The 27,182-nt window shown below is 42.2% G+C and overlaps 1 protein-coding gene across 1 annotated transcript in view; it reads left to right on the forward strand.

The window, feature by feature from the left end:
* The window catches only part of IGSF11 (immunoglobulin superfamily member 11), a 120,960-nt gene that overhangs the window by 80,699 nt on the left and 13,079 nt on the right, over positions 1-27,182 (forward strand). Inside the window, exons 2-3 of the mRNA XM_081086902.1 lie at positions 23,327-23,490; positions 24,938-25,145. Of these exons, the coding sequence (XP_080943028.1) occupies positions 23,327-23,490; positions 24,938-25,145 (372 nt within the window). The remainder of the gene's footprint in view (positions 1-23,326; positions 23,491-24,937; positions 25,146-27,182) is intronic.

Genomic DNA, 27,182 nt, shown 5'->3' on the forward strand with positions numbered 1-27,182 from the left:
TCCGGAAATTCTGTTTCTTTGTTATGGGGTGGGGCCACAACATTAGTAACAAAGAAACAGAATTTCCGGAGGATGAGGCCCAGAAATCAGGATTTAAAAAAGATTCCCAGGTGATTCTAATGCGCAGCCAAGGTTGAGAACCGCTGTCCTAAGTACTATAGCGGAATCCTTGCAATTGAGGAATTACAAGGTTACTGGGTTTGTGGATTGTTTGACCTCTGGCCTCAGTGTTGTTTTCCTCTTTATTGGTCATTTAGAAGATAAGGTGGTGCTTCCCACTGGAATCTGGCTTGAAGGGAAGATGTGGGGGTGAAGGAAGCAGATTGTTGCTTTGAGGGTATCTTCATTAGGAAACTGGCTTGAGATGGACAGATCTGTGACCCCTCATTTATTCTTTTTTTTGTGCCATGAAAAACCAAGTTTAATCCTTGAAAATTGTAGATGATGTGGCAGTCTTACTGTTCTCACAATCTTCAGCTCAATGGCTACTTTCTTCATGAAACTTCATTAATACTGTGGGTTTTTTTGTTGTTGTTGAAATCTGACATGAGTGATTTTATCTCCATATTCTCAGATTGTACATGCACTCATTTGTTGGATGCTTCTGTGGTTAATTGGTTGCAGCCTCTTTTCAACTGGCTGAACCTGAAAACCACCGACAGCTTTGAAGAGCCACGGAATTGTCTGGAAGGAATAAATTGGAGTGTTCTGAGACTCTTTAGTTCATAGGGCGCTGGAGAGGCGTTGCCTTCTTGGGTTCAGGACATACTAGTAAGATGGTGTTCACTGTACAAAGAAAAATAGTCACAGTCTAGACGTGCTGCTGCTTCTAGTCTCCAACTACAAGGTGGTGTTTTGCAGGGGAGAAAAGGAGAGAACAACTTTTAAAATTGCTTGGAAGGAACCCATTATTAATATTGTGTAAGTAGTTGTAATATCTTAGATCAGATAGGGTTTTGCAATTTTCAAAGCCCTTTCACTCACAAGTTGGTGGAAGCACATATTTGATTGCATGTAACTTTTTTGCAGAATGGAGCTGGATACTCTTAAACCATCAGCCTGGCTCTCACAGGGAGCAGCTACATGTTTGCAGAAGTGGCAGCCATGCAGAAAGTTCTGCCTGTCCTTTGATATCTCCAGTTTGCTATCATTTTTTCTCAGGCAAAGAAAACATCTCTCCACCAGCCTGTCTGGGCTCCCTCTGAAGATCAGTTTGATCAAAATTCAACAAAAGTCCCCTCTGAACCTGAGAAGCTCTGGAAGGGCTGGAGCGGGAGCCCGCAAACCCTCTGCACCTCAGCACAGCCGCAGGGCTCCAGAGAAGCGTTGCCTCTCCAGTCACCCGCTGGGCAGTGGGTATCAGTCACAGCCTTGGCCTTGGTTGCAGGTTGTTTTTCCTGAGACCTGAGGACTCAGCCGTTTGTTTACAGGCGCGTGGTTCCAGAAGTTGCCGTACTTATTAGAGAAAAGCCTCTCAAATTATAAGCAAATCTCTCAATCCAGAGGTGCCTCATCCTGAGAAATAAAAGTACCTATCTTCTGCAAAACATTCATCACCGTTGTGTTTAACTAACAGCTCTATTTCCACGAGATTGTAGGTTCCATAAGGATAGAATCTGTGTTTCTTGTGTTTGCCCCTCTTTCTTTGTTTTAAAATGAGATTTTACTTTTCACATAAACTGAGTTCCAGAGTCGGGCTGTTCCTGGGTTGGTCATTAAAAACTCGGGGGCTTTACCACTTTCTACTCCACTATGTCCAGGTACCAACAAGGTGCGTGTGATTTGGTTGGTTGCCTGAATAAAAAGTGTAAAATTTAAAACTGGCCTGGGTCGTTATGGCCTGTGGGCTGAGGTAGAAGCATAACAAGCGTGATGTCCCCAGGGCTCCCCAGCCCTCAGCCATTGCCTCCTCCTCCTCTCTCCCCCACCTCCCTGCCATGCGCACCAGACACCCCCCAGTGCTCTGGCCTCAGTTTCGTTCCCATTCTTCCTATTAGGCTGTTAATCATACTGTTGTCAAAATGCCTTTTTATTCATTTCTCTTCCACTTTACCTGTTGTGTCCATGTCCTTTATTGCCTGTCCTTGCCCTATATTTTAGTAAAGGGAGCCATAAAATTTATCTTCCCATCGCATTCAAACGGCCAGATATACATTTATGAGCCAGGCCAGTAATAAGGCTTCACCATTTAGTGAGAGAACAAAGTGAACATCTCAGAGTCCCCAGTGGGCAGGCCTTCTGGATTCTACCGTAGACTTCTCACCGATGTTTAGCACCTTCTGAGATGGTGCCCAGGCACCCAGAAGCTAGGAATGGAAGCAATGAGAAGATGTGTAACAGTCTGTCTCTCACAAGAGCAGGTCTTACAGGGGAACATGCATTCATCTCGTTGTCATTACCTTCTCAGCCCTAAGAGGTTTTTATCCTTCCTGTAAATGGGGCTGTTGGGGGGCAGGGGGCAGTGCCTTTTCCGGTGAAATCATGCTTCCCCATACCGGCCTGGTTGTAGGAACTCTTCATGCTGAAACCTTAGGTTTTGCATAAACTTGTTAATCCTGAAGTTAACAATCAAAGTTAAGCCCAAATAGAGGAACTTGGACTGCAAACTAGGTCACCAAAGGGTGATCATAGTCCTTTCCTGCTCTTACCTGGCATAAAAGTCCTTGTCAGTGGAACTGACCTTTTTAATTTTTCTGCTTTTAAACTTCTCACCAGCAGTATAATGTGCAGTGGACACTAAGTCACAATCTTATGGCGTTACTGGTATACCGGTCTTAGTTATTTAGGAACGGTAGGGGAGGCAACAGCCTATTCTTTACCAAACATTGGGAAACCTGGTCGGCCTCAAAAGATTTTTCTTTTTTAGAGATTAGATCTGTCTCACAGTGCTATACTGTAAATATGTTACAGATATAAGCATTGTAGAAAAAGCACAATTGTGCTATGCTCGCTTCATTCTGGTTTTTAGTGGTTAGTCTTCCACAGTAATGTGAGATTTCAGGGAAATGTGTGATTTTTTCCTTTTAAAACCATTACTAAATTCAGAAGTTTTGCAGTTTTGTGTGTATATATCATGTGTATATATATTTTATCTCCCCATCTCTTTCTTGCCACTGCAGTTCTGTGGTTGCTATGGAGAAGGTTTCGATAAGGAATCATATCAGAAGGTTAAAAGTTCTTCCTGCATCAGGGACAGAAATAACGATCCCCCTCATCTCTCTGCGTCCTGCCTTCCTGCGTCGATCTTCAGCACCGCACTGCCTGCTGCAGAGGCGAGGGTGGCTCGATGCTCTATTTTAAAAATTACACAGAGAAGCCAATTCTTCTTTTTTACTTTTCAGCTTTACCATTTTACTGTAGGCACAGAATGGAAGGAAAGAATAGGCACACTAGATTGAATCGTCAATTCAGGACGTTTCTGTTTTGTATGAGTGATTTCCCCCCTATTTTATTTGCGTGTTTAATTTTTAGTCTTTATTTGCTGATATGAGGGAGGAAGAGCTTAGGGAAAGGACCTGATGTAGAACAGTTGGGATTTGGTTAATCTGCTTAGAAATAACATTAATCGGTGTGTCAGATGCTGTCAACAATACAGGGCCTTCCAGCCCATTAACTTCCCCAGTTTTTTCTTGCTTATTCTTCCTGTACTGTCTTTGTTTCATTGAGATTTATGTTTTTGTGTCCTGCCAGTTATTTGTTTTCTAACGTTTCTTTTATGTTTTTACTTTACATTAAATGAATTTCACTCTTGCTTTGCCATGGGAAAGTATCCAGTCTTTTGGCTTTTTACTCGGGGAGTGGAGGATAGAGATATGTAATATCACATATACCAAAGGAGGTTTTCTCTTAAGCATAGCTTATATGAGACTGAGTGAATCCATATCTATGACTTTCTTTTATCTGTTTCTCTTTTTTTTTAAAAAAATATATGATTATTGATTTCAAAGAGAGGAAGGGAGAAGGAGAGAGATAGAAACATCAATGAGAGAGAATCATCAATTCACTGTCTCCTGTACACCCCCTTCTGGGGATCACGCCCGTAACCCAGGCATTGGACCTGACCTGGAATTGGACCTTGACCTCCTATTCATGGGTCTGTGCTCAACCACTGAGCCACACTGGTTGGGCCTTTATCTGTTTCTTACTGCTTATTACTACGTTGTGTTGTTGTTTTTCTTGGCATGAGGTTCAATTACAGTTTATTAAGAGCTTCCTTATGCCAGGTACTTTAACACTTGCTTCTTCAAAGTGATCTCATGAGATGTAGATATTTTTATCCCTTTTCTAAAAATGCACCCCCCTTCCCGCAGTGCTCAAAGAGTTTAAGGTACATGCCCAAGGTTACATGGCTGTTCTCGCATTCTAAGTCCTGCACTCTTTTCACTGTTGCCAGGAGGCTGGGTGGAGTAGACATAGGAAGGCCCTGCAGGCAGACTAGACATAGGTTTGAATCCCAGTTCTATCTGTGAACATTATTTAACATCTCTGGGCTTGGTTGTCCTCGTGTGTAAAATGTGATTAATAACCATATCCCCTCCCAGTCCTGTTTGTTACTAAATTTATATAAAGTGCTTAGAACAGTATTTCACACTTACGTTCTTGATGAATATTATCAAATACATATTGGATATTTACTGTACTGGGATCTGGGCACAGAGTTCCTACTGAGAATCTGGTGAGAAAGACGTGCACTAAGAGAATCTAAAGTGTTACGACAGTTTAAAGGCAGTATGAGGTGCAATAGAAGCCTTTAAAGGGGGAAAGAAATGTAACCTGTTCTGGGAGTCAGGGGAATTTTGAGATATGGAGAGGTAGGAATTAGAAGGATCATTTGTGTGTGGGGGGAAGGTAGAAGCAAGGGAGGTTATTTCAAGCTAGGAAACGAGGCCATACGAATCCAGGAGAGCCCCGTGTACTCCTGGGCCTGGAACATCCACTGTGGACGAAGTTCTGTAAGACTGGCCAGAAAGACAGGCGAACTCCAGATTACACAGGGCATGGAGGGCCCTGGAAAGTCCTCAGACACCTTCTGTCAGCACATAATCACGATGCCATATAACTTCTCCCATCATTCTTAGATTTCTAAGAGCTTCTAACAGGATAGATAAACCCCCTATTTCCACATTTCAGATCTCTTATTTTGTTCATGGTGCATACACTGAAGAATGCTTCAAACTAACTAAACATTAAACTAGTACTGCCACAAACATATCCAAAAGATCAAGAAATGTTTAAGAATAATGTTGTTGGTGAACAAGAATAAAATATTTCAGTTGAGCCATTGTTTAGAATTTAATTGATTTCGGAATTTACATCCTTCCTGATGGTTTCAGATGGCTTTATTTGTTCATAAATAACCCTGCTTGTTGATTTAGCCACTGTTATCATATGAATGCTTCATTAGACAAATGGAGCTTGCTCATTAGCGCCAAGTGGGGCTGTATTCCAGAACGCGGCGAAGCTGAGAGCACATGGCTGTATTTAACAGTAAAGGCCATTTATCTGGCCTTCTGCCATCTGGAGACTCGAGTTAGTCTTTCCTAATATGTCTTCAATCTGCTAACCAGACTGATACTGGCATTGAGCTACAGTGTGGCAATGTCAGTAAGGCCCACCAACATATAAAGTCCTCTGTGGTTTCTCTAGAAAACAAAGCAAAACTAAGCCAGGAAAGAAAAATACATTCCTCCCACCTTAGTCATTGTCCAGATTAAAAACCTAGATTTTTTTCAGAAGCTCTTTAGAAAGCTAAACAGTAAAGAATTTTGATTTTTTCCCCCCTGAAAAGGGCCAGTCAGAAGTTTGGATTTGGCTAGAGGGCTACCCTTATAACAAGAGGCTGTGCTTGGACTGAAAAACTAGCACATGGACGGTCAGTTTTCTCTCCCCAGGCCCAGCCCTGTCTCTAAACTGATACCTGAAATGTGGAAGCACAGACATAGTGAAAAGAGTACTTCTTGGGACAGAGCCATTAAGATTTATTTTAAAATTACACCTACCTTTCTAGGACCCACAAAGGTTTGCAAGAAATGTCTATTCATCTATTATCTTTAAATCACATGAAATACAAATCTGAGATTCTCTTCTTACCAGTGTGGCAGGAAATGTAATACCAACTATTATTCAGGCCTCTTCCTGTACCCTGAAAGATCTCTTACAGAGCCAAAATACTGGGGGACTCCTTGGATCACTAACATTCCGCACATTTACTGCAGGGTCCTTTGGAGTCTTGCTTTGCAGTTTCTGTGCCTCCTGGAGCCCCAGGAACCTTGCCCCCACAGAGCCCCGTGTCCCAGGGCAGCCATCCTCCGAGTAGCTGTTAACCTTGGCCTCGAGGAAAGTAGAGCATGGGTCCCCTCTTCAGGAACTTGGCCAACGTCCATGCTCTTCCCAGTAGCCTTTTTCTTCTTTCTCATGTTCAAAGGCAGCCCCTACCACCTCCTCTTCCTCAGTACAGTCTCTCCTCAGTGAGCACTGGCTTTCACAGGGACAGGAAGCCTGTTCATCTTCAGTAGTTTCAGCTTTCAGAACCTTGCGAAGGCCTATGAGGTAAGGAAATACAGGGGGCGTCACAAAGACAGGCTTAAACGAGGTGGAGGAGAGGAAAGAGAAAGAGAAACAACTCTTACTGTTTCCCTGCTTGCTGTTGTTACCATGTGTCCTATACATGTCTGGCCATCATATATTGAATACTATTTCTACATTTGGAGAAATTTCCACATTATGAGCCCACCTCCCCAGTGTCAGAAGTGAGAACACAAATTTCCAGCCTCTTCTGCAACTTGGATTTTGGCTCTTCAGTCAGGAGCACGCAGGTGAGACCATGATGTGGATGAGAACAGGGGAGATGTGGGCTCTGTGCTGAGCTTGAGAGAGACCTGGCATCATTAGTAGTTTCAGTAAGGCTTTGGCATTTGAGCTTTGGTGACAGGGACAGTAATTTTCCCATCAAGCCACTTCTACAGCCTATTTAAAAAAAAAAAACAAAAAAAAACAGTGGTGGTTTCACTTCTAGGAATATGTCCTAAGAAACCTGAAGCACCAATCAGAAGACTACATGCACCCCTATGTTCATAGCACGTTTTGCAATAGCTAAGATCTGGAAACAGCCCAAGTGCCCATCAGTAGATGAGTGAATAAAAAAGCTATGCTGTATTTACACCATAGAGTATTATGCAGCTGTAAAAAAGAAGGATCTCTTACTCTTTGAGACAGCATGGAGGAACTTGGAGAGTATTATGCTAAGTGAAATAAGCCAGTCAGAAAAAGACAAGTATTACATGATCTCACTTAAATGTGGAATCTAATGAACAAAATAAACTGATAAACAAGATAAATCCAGAGAAATATGGACACTGGGATCTTTGACTCATGCTTACTTAGGTTGTTGATTATAAATCTTTCTTCTTTTTTACTACTGAAGGAGTGAGTGGCTGACACCAGGCGGGTGGGCCGCTGGGATGGGTCGGTCACCTGAGTGGTGCTCCCGCTATGGGAGTGCACTGACCACCAGGGGTCAGCTCCTGCATTGAGCATCTGCCCCCTGTTGGTCAGTATACATCATAACAACTCTTCGACCGAGTCGTTCCAGTTATTCAGTCGTAATGGTCGATTAGGCTTTTATATATATACTAGAGGCCTGGTGCACAAAAATTTGTGCACTCAGGGGGAAATGGGGGTCCCTCAGCCTGGCCTGTGCCCTCTTGCAGTCTGGGACCCCTCGGGAGATAACGCCCTGCTGGCTTAGGCCTGCTCCAAGGTGGCAGAGGACAGGCCCAATCCCTAGGTGCAGCCCCTGGTCGGGCTCAGAGCAGGGCTGATTGGGGAGTTGGGGCGCCGCCCCCTGTCATGCACAGAGCAGGGCGGATTGGGAGCTTGCAATGTCACCCTCAGTCACGCTCAGGGTAGGGCTGATTGGGGGGTTGGGGCACTGCCCCCTGTCACACTCAAGGCAGGGTCGATGGGGAGGTTGCGGCACCACCCCCTGTCACGCACAGAGCAGGGCCAATTGGGGTTGGGGCGCTGCCCCCTGCCACAGAGCAGGGCCCATCAGGGGGGTTGGGACTCCGAACCCTGTCACGCACAGAGCAGGGCCCATCAGGGGGGTTGGGGAGCTCCCCCCTGTCATGTACAGAGCAGGGTCGATCAGGGGGTTGGGGAGCTCCCACCTGTCACGCACAGAGCAGGGCCCATCAGGGGGTTGAGGAGCTCCCCCCTGTCACTCACAGAGTAGGGCCGATAGGGGAGTTGGTGCACCACCCCCTGTCACACACAGAGCAGGGCGGATCAGGGGGTTGGGGCGCCGCCCTCTATCACCCACAGAGCAGGGCTGATCAGGGGGTTGGGGCGCCGCCACTCTCACACTCAGGGCAGGGTCGTTGGGGAGGTTATGGCTCTACCCTGTCACACACAGAGCAGGGCCGATCACGGGGTTGCGGCGCCGCACCCTGTCACACACAGAGCCACAGGGCGATCAGGGGGTTGGGGAGCTCCCCCGTATCAGGCACAGAGCAGGGCTGATCAGGAGGTTGGGATGCCTTCCCCTGTCATGAACAGAGCAGGGCAGATAGGGAGGTTGTGGCCCCGCCCCCTGTCACACACAGAGCCACAGGGCGATCAGGGGGTTTGGGCGCTGCCCCTGTCACGCTGATCCCAGTGCTGGGAGGCATATTACCCTTTTACTATATAGGATAGAGGCCTGGTGCATGGGTGGGGCTGGCTGGTTTGCCCTGAAGGGTGTCCTGGATCAGGGTGGGGGTCCCCACTGGGGTGCCTGGCCAGCCTGGGTGAGGGGATGATGGCTGTTTGCAGCTGGTCACACACCCTTCAGGGTGGGGAGTCCCCACTGGGGTGCCTGGCCAGTCTGGGTGAGGGGCTGAGGGCTGAAGCTCCCAACTGCTCCTTTTTTTCTTTTTTTCTTTTTTTATTCTGGGCCAGCTTTAGCTCTGAGGCTTGGCTCCAGCTCTGAGGCCTCTGCTGCTGAAAGTAGGTATCTGGTTTGTTTAGGTTCTATAATTGAAACTCTGTATCAACTGCAGCTCTGAGATCCCGGCTCTCTGAAAGCTGGTTTCTGGGGTTTTGTTTAGCTTCTATATTTGTTACAATGTTTCTTAAACTGCAAGCTCAGAGGCTGGCAAGGCAGGTGGGGAACGTTGGAGTCCTCCATCACTGAAGCAAGCAAGCCTCATGTTCAGTTTAAGCTGCCTGGCTGCCGACCGCCATCTTGGCTGGCAGTTAATTTGCATATTGCCCTGATTAGCCAATGGGAAGGGTAGCGGTCGTACGCCAATTACCATGTTTCTCTTTTATTAGATAGGATAGGTTGTTTTTGTGTGTTTTCTTTTACCATTAAATGTTTGTCAGGGTTCACCAAAAAGCTATTTGCACCTGGCATTATCTTAGTGGGAGAATTTTGAAATGCAAATTATATTCAGTTCTTTAATGGACATAGGGCTATTCAGGTTATCTATATATTTTAGAGGGAGCTTTGGTACTTTGTCTTTCAGGGGACTTGTCTATATATCTGTTACCAAATATATTAGCATAAAGCTATTTATAATATCCATTTATTATTCTTCAATATCTTTAGAATCTGTAGTAATGTCCCCTTTTTCATACTCCTGTCTTCTCATATATTATCCATCAGTTTGGTTAGACATTTATCAATTTTATTATTAATGTTTTCATAGAAGCAGCTTTTGATTTCATTGGCCTACTCTATAATTTTTTTTTTAAATATATTTTATTGATTTTTTACAGAGAGGAAGGGAGAGAGATAGAGAGTTAGAAACATCGATGAGAGAAACATCGATCAGCTGCCTCCTGCACATCTCCTACTGGGGATGTGCCTGCAACCCAGGTACATGCCCTTGACCGGAATCGAACCTGGGACCTTTCAGTCCGCAGGCTGACGCTCTATCCACTGAGCCAAACCGGTTTCGGCTACTCTATAATTTTTATGTCTTCATTTTCATGTCTTATTTTTTTGACTTGCTTTTGATTTAATTTGCTTTTCTTTTTCTGGTTTCTTAAGGTAGATGCTTATTTAGGTTGTTGATTATAAAGCTTTCTTCTTTTTATAATGTGAGCGTTTAGATGTCAATTTTCCCCTAAGTAGTGCTTGGTTGCTATCCATAAATTTTGGTACATTGTGTTTTCATTTTCATGCAATTCAACAATTTTTCTGATTTTTCCTTGTAATTTCACCTTTGACTCATGAATTATTTTTTTCAATTCCAGTATCATTTATTTTCTCCTGGTATCTGGATACAATTAAAGGTAGCAAACAGTGCTCAATACTATTTAAGCTTCATTTTAGGTTCTTTAAACTATCTAAGTATTTGTAAGTATGAGAATTCATATTCCAGTAACTGGGAAACAACCCGTGATTTATTTATAAGTGGATTTTTATAAATATTTGATTTTTCCTAGATTTATTTTTGTTATTTGGCTCTAATTTAATTCACATTCTTTGTATGATTTTAGTTCTTTTTAATTTGTTAAAGTTTATTTTGTATCTCAGAATATGGTCTATTTTGGTGAATATTCCATGTACACTAGAAAATAATGTGTATTTCATGATGCTGGGTAGAGTGTTCTAAAAATCTGAGTTATGTTACGTTCACTGGTTAGTTCATAAGGTCATTATTTAGGTTTTCTATATTTTTACTGATTTTTAAAAACTGATTTTTATCTGTTTGTTTTATGGATTTGTTATATGTCATTGTTAATGACAAAAGAGTGTTCCAGTCTCTAATTATGAAACTGTTATTATAAACTGCAACTTTTTTTTCCTTTTTCTTATTTCAGTTTATCAGTTTTTGCTTCATATACTCTGAAGCTTGGTTGTTAGGTGCACACACAGGACTATTATGCTCTTGATGAATTGACCCCTTTATCATTATTTAATGCCTCTCTTTATTCCTATTTTAGTGACCTAGCTCTTCTTTCTTCACATGTTGCTGCTTTTTCAAATGACCCACAAGAGGAAAGGTCTTACTGTATTTGCTGGGCATCATGGTATTTGGTGTGTCTTTTGACAAGGATCTTAAGATGGTCATCTCATAAGCAACTGTCCAGATTATAGGTGACTGTTTTGGTCCAGTTGTGATTCCTGGTACAATCACTTGTAGCCAGTGTGTGAATGAGATTCTGTGTTACAAACCATGGTGACCCATGTTTAGGGAACTGCTTTATTTTGCTTTCCCTGCAGGGAATTGTGGCTGTGGTGGTAATCATAAGGTCATGTCCATCATAACATTGCAAAACCCGATTCTGCTTTTGTGGCTTGCTTCTTTAAACAGCTAATTATAATCCCATTATTCACTGAGTTTTCCAAAAGGATTTGCAAACACAAATGCCCACAGGAGTCAGGCAGGTGTAAATTGAGCTAAATTGTAGAGTAATAAATGGTGGGGATTATGGGGAGGTGGAGAGCTCATGCTTTGTCTATGGGCAGCATGAATAATTTGCCATATGAAATGCCGGCCCAATGATACCAACTCTAAAGATAAGCTGGCCATCTAGAGTTTTGTGTTGTTTAATTATAAGCAGTTCAAACTACTAAAAACCCTGAGTGGGTCATATAATATAGGCCAAGCAAAATATAGCCTTGCCAGACTATGGTCACCCCTGTAGGGGACTTTCTCATTGTACTAGAACACCTATTCTTGAACCCAGATATGAACTCAGGAGAGGGCGATAATAATAGGAGACTTGCTGAAGAGGATTCTAATCACATTCTCATCAAGTGTTAGGAGCTATTGCAGAGTCAATGTCACTCACATACTAGGAATGAAGGGGCCCAGTAGGCAGATGTATATGCTTCCTGACCATCTGAAAAGTGAAAAAGGGAAGTGTTAATGTAGAATATGGACATTTGTTCAGGACAAGGCTTCATGCTTTCCTATGTACCTGATTGCATCTCTGGACCTGCTCTTTGGAACTACACCCGAGGGAATCATTTCTATACTCTAGTATTCTGGCATGCTGTTTGCCCTTGGTATGCTTCCTGAGGAATGTTTAGGTTGAGGAGGAAAAGTCTGTGAGAAGGCACTGCAATAGCATCTAAAGGAGAACTATAATACCATGGAAATAGAATATTCTAATACCATGAGACATGTATGAGTGCCCATTGCTTCAGCCAGAAGATGCGGATATATAATTTTATAGTAGCCTATTTTTGTATACCAACAATAAAGTACATTGTTTAATATGGCATAAAATGAAGTCAAGATGTGGCCATGATCCCATACATTAATTAATGTAGTTGACCAGTGCATAATAAAGCCATCTACATTGATTAACCAGATATTTACTCTTCAACTTAGTTTAGTACTGTGTTGATGACCAAAGCATACTTTAATGTCCTTTAACACAAACATTATTTTTAATTAAGATGGCAATGTTTTTTTAATCTCCTTTTAGCACTTTGTGTATTTTATTTTAAATTCTTTATTTTTTAATGTATTACACATCTATACTAATAAAAGGGTAATATGCTAATTAGATCAGGATACCAGTCATCTTCCAACCATCCGACTTCCTTCCAGACAAAGCCATGGTGGTGGGGACCGAGGCAGAGGCGGTTAGGGGTGATCAGGTCAGCAGGGGAGGGCAGTTGGAAGCTATGAGGCCAGCAGGGGAGGGCAGTTGGGGGCCATCAGGCCAGCAGGGGAGTGGTAAGGCAGCGATCAAGCCGGTAGGCAGGCAAGGGGTTAGGAGCCAGTGGTCCCAGATTGGAGAGAGTGCAGGCTGGGCTGAGGGACCACCCCCCACTGTGCATAAATTTCATGCACTGGGCTTCTAGTAGTATTATATATGTCTCCTTTTTCACCCATTGACCTCTCCCTGCCCTCCCCACCCCCCAGCACATGCCCTCATCCCCCTAGTGTCTGTGTCCATTGCTTATGCTTATATACATGCATACAAGTCCTTTGCTTAATCTCTTACCTTCCCCTTCCTCCCCTGCTTCCCTTTGAAGTTTGATGGTCTGTTTGATGCTTCTCTGTCTCTGGATCTATTTTTGTTCATCAGTTTATGTTGTTTATTATATTCCACAAATGAGTGAGATCATATGATATTTATCTTTCTTTGATTGGCTTATTTGGCTTAACATAATGCTCTCCAGGTCCATCCATGCTGTTGCTAATGGTAAGAGTTCTTTCTTCTATATAGCAGTGTAGTGTTCCATTGTGTAGATGTACCACACAATTGCAGTTTTTAAAATACAATGATATAATACAAATTATAAAGATAGATTATTTTACCTAATTAAAATTTGGTTAAAGTGTGAACATAAAGTGATCTGTTTTAAAATTCACTGCCATATTAGAAACTTGTGATATTCTACAGTTTCCTTCAAAAAACAGAATTTTTATAATTTGAAATATATTTCAGTCTGATGGGACCACAAAACTGTATTTGAATAGGTTAAATGAATTTTAACATACTTTTTATATGCAAGAAACAGTATCTATGAAGTCATAGGGGAATCATAAAAGCCAATAAACATTTTGTGGCTGCTGATGTTAACATGTTGGGTGAAAAGACAACATAGATCTTCCCAAATGCCATCAGATCCTTTTGATGCTTTGCTGAATACATTCCCAGAGGGATGTATTTTGTCAGTTGGGCTGATCCTGAAACATGAGCACACACGTTCCACAGACATCAGCAAACACTCTACTTTGAAATCTCAGTTGGATTGCTTGGGCCAGTTCTCATTCTGAACTTTCGGTGTTCTGGCTCTGATCCATAGGGGAGGTTTCTGTCCTTCTAGCATTCTCACTATAAAATATCCTTTGTTCTCTTGGCTATGTATCTAGTGTGTGGATGGTCCCTCTTAAGATTTTTAAGGATTCTTTGCTGCCAGCTTATTTTCTTCTAACATTAATCTCTTGGTCTGAGATATTGTGAATTTCTTTCTGCTTTAATTCTTGGGTAATAAGGGATTAAAAAAGAGTACAGACAACTGTTATAGATGATTTCAACTCCTCAGAGGAAACAAGGCTATGTGCTTATGTCTTTCATATTTAATTGCTAAGAATCATTCAGAATTCATGAGTTGACTTAATTTTTCTTGAGTGAAGTTACTAAGAAAAACGCTGCCAATTCAGCTCTTAAATTGTGCATTTTACATGTAAATATTGCAGATTGCAAGATATTTTCAATGACTTTTAATCTGATATTTAGTATTAAAGTTTAAATTCTTGCATAGAATTTCAAACATGGAAATGCACTCTAAAAAGAAATAGGGCTTTTAGGTGTTTCTTTTCTTTCTTTCTTTTTTTTTTTTGTAAGCTAGAAAAAAAAGTATGCATTTAAAATGTGAAAAACACCCATGTAATTCCTGCTTAGTCTTTCTAAGAAAGTTTTAATTGTACTTAATTGAATCAATATGTTAAATAGGAATGCTCAGACTCAATCACAAAGCAACTTCACTTTGTCTTCCATGTCCCTTTAAATTTATTCAAGAACCAATTATTTCTGTAGATGTAAACTTCAGATTACATAACTTTTTCTGATCACTCTGAGTTTTGAAATAGAGCAAAATAAGAAAATCTCAATTTATAAACAAATATATGTGTAGTTCTCAGAATGCCAGTGGTCTACTCTCTAGGAACTAATCAGAGGTCTACCTCCAGCTTCCTTTTATCGGAAGGCTCATTAGACAGCCATTTGGAGAGAATCTAAGATGACCCTGCACCGGCTCTTTATTCAGGGAATGTAGGCCCTTTGGGTGGGAATGGTATGGTGTTTACAGCACACCATAGGCACACCAGAGTTCTAATAAAAAATGCTCTCCATAAAGTCTCTTACAGATGTTTATTCCTGACCCATGTATTCTCTGTGTAGTCCTAAAAGTTTTATAGCCATCAAAATTGTTTCTTAGAGATTTCTGAAAGCTAAAGAGCAGAACAGCATTTTTTAAAGAGTTAACTATTTGTATCTGTATGAGATTGAGGAGAGAAGATACATTTACAAATAATCGAGTTTTTATTGCTCAGTGCCAGTTCTGTTGGTACAGAAATATCACTTCACCCAAAAGATAATATCTATCTATCTATATAAAAGCCTAAGCAACCGCCATGGTGTGCTGTGACCACCAGAGGGCAGATGTTCAATGCAGGAGCAATGGTCAGAGTGCTCCCATAGCAGGAGTGCCACTCAGAGCTGACCGACCCATCCTGGCGAGCCACCAGCCCAGCGGCAGTAGTCGTTGAAAATATCTTGCAGTCACTCCCCGCCATCACCCTCACTTTCTCAGTAGTCCTGCAGGTCCAATCTCTGGCGAACGGGCCAGGTACTGATGGACCAGTGCCGCCTGCACTATCCTGACAGCACAGCCAGCCTCTTGGAAGCCCTTGGAAGCCAAGGCCGCTTCCCCTCCCTAGACACCCTGCAAGGAAGAAACAATAAAAAAGCAGCCACCAGGTGGCTCCTGACAACCAGCACGAATGTCAGCGCGGTGGATCCAGATCCAGGGCCTGCAAGGGTGTCCCACCACTCACTTGGAGGGCTGATCACGTCCTGGTTCCTCCCTCCCTCACCCCTCCGCCCTTCGGGACCCCACCCATGCATGAATTCATGAACTGGGCCTCTAGTAGGTAATAATATCAGTTTTCTGAGATATGGTCTGTGGAAGACATTGGTGTGGTAGAAAACCTATTTTATTGGAAATCAGAAAATGCAGGTCTCAATCTTAAGACCTTTGCTATCTCTTTGGACCCTAGTATTTTCATGTGGAAATTGAATTAGATCAGTTCAGCAGTGTGTATTTATTGAGTTTTTATTGAGTATTTACAGTAATGGAGAAATGCACTATACAGTAAGTGAAGGTCTTAAATAATCACACTAATGAAAGTATGACTATGAGTTTGGATAGTGTTCAGAATGAAATGAACAGTGCTTTATGAGACCCAGCCTAGGCTGAGGCTCTTCTATGAGAAGGTAATGCTTGAGCTGATATGAAGGACAAGTAGGAGGCCACCAAGTAAAGGGATTGGGCTGAGGAACAGAGCAAATCAGACAAAAGGAAGCAGAGGACAGAGCAGAGGCTCTGACTGAAGAAGTCAAGAGAAATTTAGTCTGTAAAATGAACCAGATTTGATCAAGGATTGGGTTTGGGAGGTGATGAGAGAGTGAAGGAATCAAGAAAGATTTCTGAATAGAAATTGAGAACATGATGATTGGTCCAGCCACTCACTAATGGTAGGGGACACTCGAAAGGAGCCAGATAAATAGTGGGGCAGGCACAGAGGGGAAGATCAAGTTTCATCTTGAACAAGTTGACTTGAGGTGCCTTTGAGATAGCTACATAGAGATGTCTAAAAGGCAGTTGGATATAAGAAGAGAGGTTTGTGGTTAGAGACGTTTGGAAGCCATTGTCATGTATATAAGAATTGGAGCCATGATAATGGATGAGTCTGTAGAGAGAGTTCAGAATTAGAAGGCAGCCATTTAATAGCCATGCAGAGAAGGGTGAAACAGCAAAAGAGACAGAAGTTTTCTGTGATCTAGAAAGAAAGCCAGAGTAAATGATGCCATTGAAGCTAAGGGAAACATGTGTTTCAAGAAGGAGGGGGCACGGCCATTACTGTTCGATGCTCCTGAGAGTCCAAGAATGATCACAAGAGTCGTGAAGGCATCAGGAGGTCTCCGGGAAACCTAGGGAGAACTCTATTTAAGAAGAGGTAGTGGCAGGGGTGCATTAGAGACGGAGTAGAGGAGTCTCTATGGAGAGAGTGAGTATGGACAACTCTTACGAAAAGATTAATGATATATCAGAGAAAGGGCAGTCGCTGGAGAGGACTGTGGAGTGGAGGGAGGGACAGATTTTTTTTTTTTTAAAGTGGAAATACTTGAGGATGTTTAAATGCTACCAGGAAGGCTCCAGTGCAGTGGGAGAGATTGAAGCTGCATGAGAGGGAGCAGTCTCTGATAAGGTTGCTAAGGAGGCCTAGAGGATGGATTATAACATGTATGCTCAGATGAGTTCCTTTAATCTAACAGGAGAGAGGAAGAAGAGGATGAGGCAGATCAAAGCTGATTTTTAGCTTTGGAAGCAGGAAGTTGAAAGGGGGTTTCCATCTGATGGCTTGACATATAAGTCGATACTAGTTTTACATTTTGTGATTGTTTGATATAGTATTGATAATAATAACATGTATGGACTGATTTTTGTGTGCTGGTTATGTGTGGTATAATATATGATCTGTATAGATACATTCCTAGGATTTGAATCCAGGACTTACCATTTCCTATGTGTCCTTGAGCTGGTTTTGATTCTCTCTGGGTCTCAGTTTCTTCTGTAAAATGGGGATAAGATACATTATAGGATTAAATGTAGAAGTGTATGTATATGTTTATGTATAGTGCTTAAAGTGGACTTGATATTTGGCCAGTGTGCCCTAAATGTTAGCTAGCAATAGCCCAACGGTAGTATTCATTGTCAGCCATCAGCATCTGGTACTGCCCTTATCATTTCCTTTGGATGATGTGCTGGTGGTATTTAGCCCTGTTGAACACATGAAGCAACAGAGATTAAGTTATTTATTTGGAGCCACACAGCTAAATAGATGAAAGAGCCAGATTTCAAACTAGGTCTGTCCAGCTACAGACTACACTTTTACAAGTTCTGAAAGCAGCTTATCGAGAATATTTCTTCTGTAGTTCCCTTGATACTTGTAAGTTCAGGATTAACCTTACATAAAGATGTGAAGTTGATGCAGCTGAAGTCGGTCTTTCATAGCTTCTCCCTGCCATCCGCCCACCCCAGAGGCTTGCTCTCCACCAGCAGACCTGTTCTGCTTTCCCCAGGTCCCACCCCTGTCCTGCAAAGCTACTCTTCTGAAATCCTTCCATATAATGGTAGTTTTCTTCTCTATCTACATCTTTCTCATTCATTATTAGTTTACGAGAGGCCCGGTGCACAAAATTCGTGCACGGGTGGGGGGGGGGGCGGTGTTGTCTCTCACCGCAGCCCGCACCCTCTTGCAATCCGGAATCTCTCTCACAATCCGGGACCGCTGGCTCCTAACTGTTCACCTGCCTGCTTGCCTGACGGCCCCTAACCACTCTGCCTGCCTGATCACCCCTAACCACTCTGCCTGCCTGCCTGATTGCCCCTAACCTCTCTGCCTGCCTGATCACCCCTAACCATTCACCTGCCTGCCTGATTGCCCCTAACTGCTCGCCCTCCTGCCTGATTGCCTTTAACCACCTCTGCCTCAGCCCCCACTGCTGTGGTTTTGTCCAGAATGATGTCCAGAAGGTTGTTTGGCTGTCCAGTCTAATTAGCATGTTACACTTTTATTATTATAGATATTGGCCATTTTTTACTTTTAAAATTTGTATCAAAGATTGTATGAGTTCAGTTGGAAATGAGTGATTTGAGGGTGGAGGATATATATTCTCCTGGGGAGGTTAAGTGGAGAACATTCCCTTCCTTGGAGTATGATCAGAAACATGAAATGATGGAGGTTTTGTCACCAGTTTGGCTTTTACACTTATTCTTAAAAACATCTCCATGGCATCCTATATAATAAAAGGGTAATATGCAAATAGACTGAATGGCAGAAAAACCGAACAACCAATCAAAGCATAATATGCTAATGATATGCTAAGGCTGCTCAACCAGTCTCTATGATGTGCACTGACCACCAGTGGGCAGATGCTCCAACTGGTAGGCTAGCTTGCTGCTGGGGTGCAGGCGATTGGGACTGAGCGAGATGGGTTGGACATGCCCTGGAACCCTCCTATGGTCCCTCCCCAGCTGGCCAATCTCCCACATCTCTCCCTGGTCCTGATTGTGCACTGGTGGGTCCCTCGGCCTGGTTTGCACTCTCTCGCAATCCGGGACCTCTTGGGGGATGTCGGAGAGCTGGTTTCAACCCAATCCCGCAGGCCAGGCCGAGTGACCCCACTGGTGCATGAATTTGTGCACCGGGCCTCTAGTCTACACTAATAAAAGACAAACATGCAAATTGACCATACCTCTGCTATGCCTTAAGCCATGCCCACCAGCCAATAAGAGCGACTATATGCAAATGAACCCAACTAAGATGGCAGCCATGGAGCTGGAGCAAGCAGGAGGCTTGGTTGCCCCAATGATGGAGAAAGCCAAGCTTCCCGCCTGCTGCGGCCGGCTCTGAGCTCCACTCAAAGCAACAAAGTTTCAATTATAGAAGATAAATAAATCCCAGATACCTGCTTTCAGCAGTCCGTGGCCATGGAGCTGGAGTGAGCAGGAGGCTTGGGTTGCCCCTGGCGATGGAGGAAGCCAAGCTTCCCTCCCGCCTGCCCTGGCCGGCTCTGAGCTCCTTTCAAGGCTACAAAGTTTCAATTATAGAAGGTAAATAAATCCCAGAATAAAAAAAGAAAAAAGAAAAAAAAGGAGAGGCTGGGAGCTTCTGTCGCCGGGGGGGGGGCTTGGCCAGCCTGCAAATGGCCCTTAGCCCCTCGCCCAGACTGGCCAGGCACCCCAGTGGGGACCCCCAACCCTAAAGGGGGTGTGACCAGCCTGAAAACAGTCATCAGTCCCTCACCCAGGCTGGCCAAACCCCCCAGTGAGGGTCCCCACTGGGGGGGGGGGGCTTGACCAGCCTGCAAATAGCCATCAGCTCCTCACTCAGCCTGGCCAGGCACCCCAGTGGGGACCCCCATCCTGAAGGGGGTGTGACCAGCCTGCAAACAGCCATCAGCCCCTCACCCAGGCTGGCCAGGCACCCCAGTGGGGACCTCCACCCTGAAGGGGGTGTGACCAGCCTGCAAACAGCCATCAGCCCCACACCCAGGCTGGCCAGGCACCTCAGCATGACCCCCCACCTTGATCCGGGACACCCTTCAGGGCAAACCAGCCGGCCTCCACCCATGCACCAGGCCTCTATCCTATATAATAAAAGGGTAATATGCAAATTGACCCTAACAGCAGAACCACTGGGAATGACTGGTCACTATGACACACACTGACTGCTAGGGGCCAGATGCTCAATGCAGGAGCTGCCCCTGGTGGTCAGTGCACTCCCACAGGGGGAGCTCTGCTCAGCCACAGGCCAGGCTGATGGCTGCCGGCACAGCGGTGGTGGTGGGAGCCTCTCCCGCCTCCTCAGCAGCACTAAGGATGTCCGACTGCAGCTTAGGTCTTCTCCCTGCTGGTAAGTGGACATCCCCCAAGGGCTGCCAGGCTGCCAGAGGGATGTCTGACTGCCAGCTTGGGCCCGATCCCCCCAGGGAGCGGGCCTAAGCCAGCAGGTGGACATCCTCCAAGGGGTCCCAGACTGCAAGAGGGCATAGGCCAGGCTGAGGGACCCCCCTGAGTGCACAAATTTTTGTGCACTGGGACTCTAGTTTATAACAATCATTCTAACACATACTCCCTTAATCCACTTCTCCCTGATGATGCACTTGTTTCTCTGGTCAGCTGGTTCTATGATCAAATTACCTCCCCATTCTGCCTCTTAACACCCAAGGTTCTTCCAACTTTCCTTTTTAAAACTTAGAGACTTTCCCTAGTGTTATTTAACCTAGAGACTTTCCCTAATGTCATAAAGTGCTTTGTATTCCACCTCAGATGGGGCTTGTTTTATGAAACATTTTATCCTGCAAATTTAACTCCTGATGAACACCATCAGACTATATGTGAAGAACATGAAGTTCTATAGAAGGAAGGTGTTATGTACATTTATTTTTGTAAACTCAGTGTCATCATAACAGTGTTCTACTGTGTTACTTCTTTTTGGGAGAATTGAGATTATACCACTCCAAAATAAAACAGTTTGAGAAACTGCCATGGACCTAATGTATTTTTCGTGATTAGAATAGCTTCTTTGTTGGCTCTCCCTGACGGATTTTAATCTCCTGTTAGTCCCATATTGTTCTGTAGTCCCAGGGCGCAGGCATTCTTTTCAGAAGAGAAAACAGTTGATTTTGGCTTCCCAGGAGTTGGCTCTGGTAAACCACTGCTTTCTTTCTTTTAAATTTTAATAGAAATATTGAAGTATAATTTATATTTCACAAAATTTACCCATTTAAAGTATAAAATTCAGCAGTCCAGTTTTAAAAGTTTTCCATAACCCTAAAAAGTCCTTGAACCTATTTGCATCAGTCCCTCCTCCCTCCTCTCCAACCAATGTAACCACTGATTTGCTTGCTGTCTATAGATTTGTGTTTGCTGGGCATTTCATATAAATGGAATAATAAAGGATGCTGCTGTCTTTTGCATCTGATTTATTTCATTCAGCAAAATACTTTTGAAAGACTCATTATCCATGCTGTAACATGTATCAGTAGCTTGTTGCTTTTTATTTCTTGTGGTTAATTGTATGGATATTCCACATTTTGTTTATCCATTCACCAGTTGGTGAATGTTTTTCCATTTGGGTGTATGATATGAATAATGCTTTTATGAACATTCACAGACAAGTCTTTGTGTACACATATATTTTCGTTTTATTTAGGTAGATTCCTAGGGATGGAATTGCCATGTTATATCGTAAGTTTATGTTAAATTACTTAAGAAACTGAAACTATTTTACATTCCCAGCAGCAGTGAGAGAGGCTTTCAGTTTCTCTACGTCCTTGTCAGTACTTGGTTTTTTCTTGGTTATAGCCACTACAGTGGGTGTGTAATGGTATCTTATTGTGGTTTTAATATGCAGTGTTCTAATGAGTGAATGTTGAGCATATTTTATCCATTTTAATAGGTTGTTTGTCTTTTTATTATGGAGTTGTAATAGTTCTTTATATATTCTTTAAACAAGTCCTTTATTAGATATATGATTTACAAATGTTTTTTTTCTAAGTCTGTATCTTGGTGTTTTATTTTTAAAAATTAAATATTTTGAATTATACAAGCTTTACAAATTTTAATGAAGTCCAATTATTTATTGTTTTCTTTTATGATTTATGGTTTTTGTGCTATGTTAAGACCTCTTTAACTAATCCAAGGTCACAAAGTTTATTTCTAGAAGATTTATAGTATTAGCTTACATTTAGGTTCGTGTCACATTTTTTATTTTTAATACTGACCTGAAGATATGTTTATTGATTTTAGAGAGGAAAGAAGGGAGGGAGGGAGGGAGAAAGGGAGGGAGAGGAGAGAGAGAGAGAGAGAGAGAGAGAGAGAGAGAGAGAGAGAGGGAGAGAGAGAAGAGAAGAAGGCGGAGGAGGAGGAGGAGGAAGAGGAGGAGGAGGAGGAGGAGGAGGAGAAGGAGGAGAAGGAGGAGAAGGAGGAGAAGGAGGAGAAGGAGGAGAAGGAGGAGAAGACAGAAACATCCATTGGTTGCCTCCGGCACATGCCCTGACATAGTTATGTGCCCTGACTGGGGATCAGACCTGTAATCTTTTGGAATATGGGATGATACTACAACCAACTGAGCCACCTGGCTAGGCCTAGGTCTGTGGTACATTTTGAGTTGACTCTTGTGTGTGCTATGAGACAAGGTTCTGAGTTACTTTTTTTTTCCATATTAATATTCAATTGTTCCAACACCATTTATTGAAAAAAAGGATTCTTTCCCCCATTTAATTGTCTTGTACCATTGTTGAAAAGCATTTGACCATAAATATAAGGGCTTATTTAAAGTATAAAATTCAATTATTGGTGGTCTGTCCTTGTGCTAGTAGCACAGACTTGATCATTATAGCGCTATAGCAAACATTGTATGCACATAGTATGAATTCTCCAAATTATTTTTCAATATTCTTGTAGACTATTCTAGCACTTTCCATTTTCTTGTGTTTTAGTTTGTCAATATCAACAAAAAGCCTGCTGGGATATTGACTGGGATTGCTCTGAATCTATAGATCATTTTGGGGAAAATTGGCACTTTAACAATATTGAATCATCCAGTCCTCATGACCATTCCATAGCTGAACACTTATTTAGTCTTATTTGATTAATTTTATCAGCATTTTAGAGTTTTCAGGCTATAGTTCCTGCAGATATTTTTTTTAGATTTATGTATAAGCGTTTAATATTGCAGTTGTGCTAATACGATGCTTTTTTAAAAAATCAACCTTATTTTTCATCCCCATCACTGTGTCAAGTTTTGCTCAAACCCTGTCAGTTGAATTCTCCTGTTATATTTGGCTACATACCAAATAATGTCTTACAAAATGGAGTATGTAGCCTCTACTACTTTTCATTTGTGGTCACTAAGAGGTAAAGAAAGGGATGAACAGTTCCTATTACTTTTTCTCAGTGACTGGTCAGTAGTTGTTTAGTAAGGCTGTCATAGTCTGTATATACTATTAATCACGTGAAAACACAGCTCTTTCTGTCCAGAAAGGGTGGGCACATAACCTCCTGTCGGTTCTTCCGTAGGTGTCACGGTTTCCCTGGAAGTCTCAGAGAGCCCGGGGAGTGTCCAGGTGGCCCGGGGTCAGACAGCAGTCCTGCCCTGTACTTTCACTACCAGTGCTGCCCTCATCAACCTCAATGTCATTTGGATGGTCATTCCTCTCGCCAATGCCAACCAACCTGAGCAGGTACTTCTGTTCCATCTTGTGCTGCCTCTAGGATATTAATCTTTCCCTAGGAGGCGGGTAGGAAAGCATCCTGGGTACATGTTTGATTTCCAGAGAAAGGTGGCACGTTCAGTGTGCACCGCCTGTGCTGCTCTAAGTCCTACTCCTGCATTAAGTCAACTATCAGAAGAGACTTTTTAGGAAAATTAATAGATGTCAAGGAGATCTTTCTGAGAATTTTAGGTAGGAACCTGGAATTTCATTAAAAAAAAAAAAATCACTGACAGGGAATGCCAAGGCTGATTATATACCAAAGCAAAATACATTTTGAAAGGCAAAGACTGAAACTAGTTGGATGAGAAAGTACTTTTTAAAGATTGTGATAATATTAAGAAAGTAGTACTTGAATTATTTGGCTAATTTTACAAGTATTTTGAACAAAGCCAGCTGGCATACTAGAGTCTCAAACAAATTAGGGTACATGAAAATAGAAGTTATTTCCTAATAAGGTGTATCAATTATAGGCAAAAGACCCATAATATGTGATAGCCACTGCAGAAAAGAATGCTCAGAAGATTAATGCATTGTGATTATGACTATACCTTCATTCCCAGAGTTAATTATTTCTGTTATGAAGCTTTCCTGCTTCAATAAACTTATCACCACCTAAAAATATTTGATAAGCTGAATTTTCTGAAGGGATTTGGGCTGGCAGGAAAGGGTGAGGACATAACTTCCTATTCATTCCTCTGTAGGGGAACAAATAGATTTAATTGGAACTTATTGAATTTCTTTAAACTATGGAAGTTGTGTAATTGGACTGAGCCTTTGAGATCATTTTGTTCAACTTCATCATTTTAGGAGTCAATGATTGAGTCAAACAGGCAAAGAAAGACTTGGCCATGGTTACGCAAACATTTACTGGTAGAGTTGAATAGAACCAAGTCCCCCACTCTCAGACCTAAGGGCTTTTTGCAGCACCACTCCTCTGAGTCCCCTCCCATGAGTAGTTAACTTTGATAATAGAAATTGATATAAGAACAACAATCATGGGCTTATAACTCTCCTTCCCTTTTATGACATTCATGTATATTCAATCATTACCTGTGATCTATTTTGTGACCTAGTAAGCATGAGAATAGCAGTGCTCATTAAAAATTTTTTTTTTAATTTGGATCTAATTTTTTGAACTAGTAAAAATATTTATGGGCTGATAATAGCATAGCATAAAGATGTTTTCTTCATTCTGATGAGTTAGGGAAGGAAATAACGTTATTCTAATTTGGTATGTAAGAATTTAGAATCCCTAGATACTTACAGACAGGTGTTATAGTCAGAACTTGGTGGCAACTCTAAGTTAGAAATAAAGTTTTCTAACGTTTAGTGCCGTCTAGTGTTTACTAGGTAGTTATAGTTATGTGTCTAGGAGATGCAGTGGCCAGTTCATTGACGTTGCTTTCTTTTGCAGGTCATTCTGTATCAGGGTGGACAGATGTTTGATGGTGCCCCCCAGTTCCATGGCAGGGTAGGATTTGCAGGCACCATGCCAGCCACCAATGTCTCTATCTTCATTAACAACACTCAGCTATCAGACACTGGAACCTACCAGTGTTTGGTTAACAACCTTCCCGATAGAGGGGGCAGAAACATTGGGGTCACCGGTCTCACAGTCTTAGGTGAGTGATAGCAAATGTCCCAAGCACTTGGACTTTACTTACGAATCTCCTCTCAAGCACGTTTACTTCTGCCTGTCCTACACTCACAGTCCGCTTGTGGCCTTCTCCTGTCAGCTCTCCGCCCAGCCCAAGTACCCTCTGCTTCTCCATGCTTCCTAGTCTCTCCCACCCCCGCCCCCCGCCACACTCCATTTTAGTAGCTCTCTAAAGTTCACTTCCTGGATAAAGATGATATACAATACTATCGCAAGTGGCCTCTCACTTTCCTTAGGATTCTGCAGGATAGGATGTATCGTTGAGAGCAAGTTAAATCAAGAATTATTTATGAGTATGAAGCGGAAGTTTCAGCCCATGTAAAAATAGTTAACTACTTCATCATGTCTATGTAACTCTGAGTAGGCTCACCAATTGTTGGTTTACACTTCTCATCCTGGCAAGATTTTAATAATACCGCCTCTCACTCTCAAAAATATCCTTATTTAAATAATAAGTTATACGATCAATTTGGTCTTAATATGAAGACCAAATAGATTAGGGCCTTTTCCAAGGTTATATAGACAAGAAGCACAATAAAGTTTAGATTAAAATATAGGTCTCTTGACTCAAATTAGTATTCTTTCCATTATACTGGCAAGTTAGACTATCGAATACTTAATTATATCCACTCTCAACCATGTTTTATTTCTCAGTTCCACTGCCTCTGAAATAGATGCTTATGGCAGAAGTGGCTAAGTGCAGTTCATCTGGGGAGACCGAGGAAGTACTTAGAAAAGGTTGATGCTTTTGAAGGTCCTTCATCCTACTCGAGTCTCAGAACTTGCTCCCATGCTCCTTGGCAAGCTCTCTCCCCATCCCTTCCATTATTGAGTCACTTGAGGACACCAGTGCCGGGGGTTCTTGGCATTTTCCTTCCTTGGGTGAGGATATGCCAGTGATGGCGAACCTATGACACACGTGTCAGAGGTGACACGCGAACTCATTTTTTTTGGTTGATTTTTCTTTGTTAAATGGCATTTAAATATATAAAATAAATATCAACAATATAAATCTTTGTTTTACTATGGTTGCAAAGATCAAAAAATTTCTATATGTGACACGGCACCAGAGTTAAGTTAGGGTTTTTCAAAATGCTGACACGCCGAGCTCAAAAGGTTCGCCATCACTGGGATATGCTATAGCCTTGGTGCCTTGTCCTCCCAGTTTCCAAACAGAGTAAGAAAATTAAGAGCCAGGTTGGAGAATTCTATCCTAGAAGTATCATTTATTCTAATATTTTAAAATTGGAGGCTTTTAGATACTCTTGAGTACTGAATACTTGGAATTTAATACTATTTTGATGCTTATGCCTGTAAGTTAGATAACTAGCTTCCCACATTCTCCAAGTTTATTTTTTTCATTTTTTTAAAGGGAGGAACAAGCCTTTAATTTATTGTATAGTTAATGCTTCCTTCAAAGAATTATGTTGGTTTCCCCTCATAGCTTCACAGTGGCAATGTTGAAGGCACTAAACTGAGGCGTTTGGTTTATCCTATCATAGCAGGTAGGGTACCCTGAGATTTTTTTACTCTTCCTACCTATAGGTTACTCTCATTGTTCTCTTTTCCTCCACCCACCTTCTTTCCTGGTTCTTCTGTACTGCATTTATTTTTCATTCATTCATTCATTCATTTTTGCAAGATAGAACACATTTACTGAAAAGCATTACAAGTACATCATTACTTGGACTTAATCTCTACTTACTCTATTTCCTAATAAGGAACTCCAAGCCTTGGGCTTACTTTCTTTATATTTTTTTGCTTGCTTGTTTTTTTTTTTTGTTTGTTTGTTTTTGTTTTGTTTTTGTTTTTTTGTTTTTTTTGCTATGAATCACCACCTTCTTCTTTTAGTGTTTTTTTCCCCAGTAATTTTTTATTTCATGATCTTTGTGTCCTCATCCGCCTTAATGATTAGAAAATGTGCACTGTATTACTGTCAAGTAGTAGGTAGACTTGAACCTTACCATAACTTCCCCTACCACAAAGCAGCTTAGGTATAAAG

Source organism: Myotis nattereri (genome assembly GCF_964212035.1).
Source record: "Myotis nattereri genome assembly, chromosome: 3".
Lineage (NCBI taxonomy): Eukaryota > Metazoa > Chordata > Mammalia > Chiroptera > Vespertilionidae > Myotis > Myotis nattereri.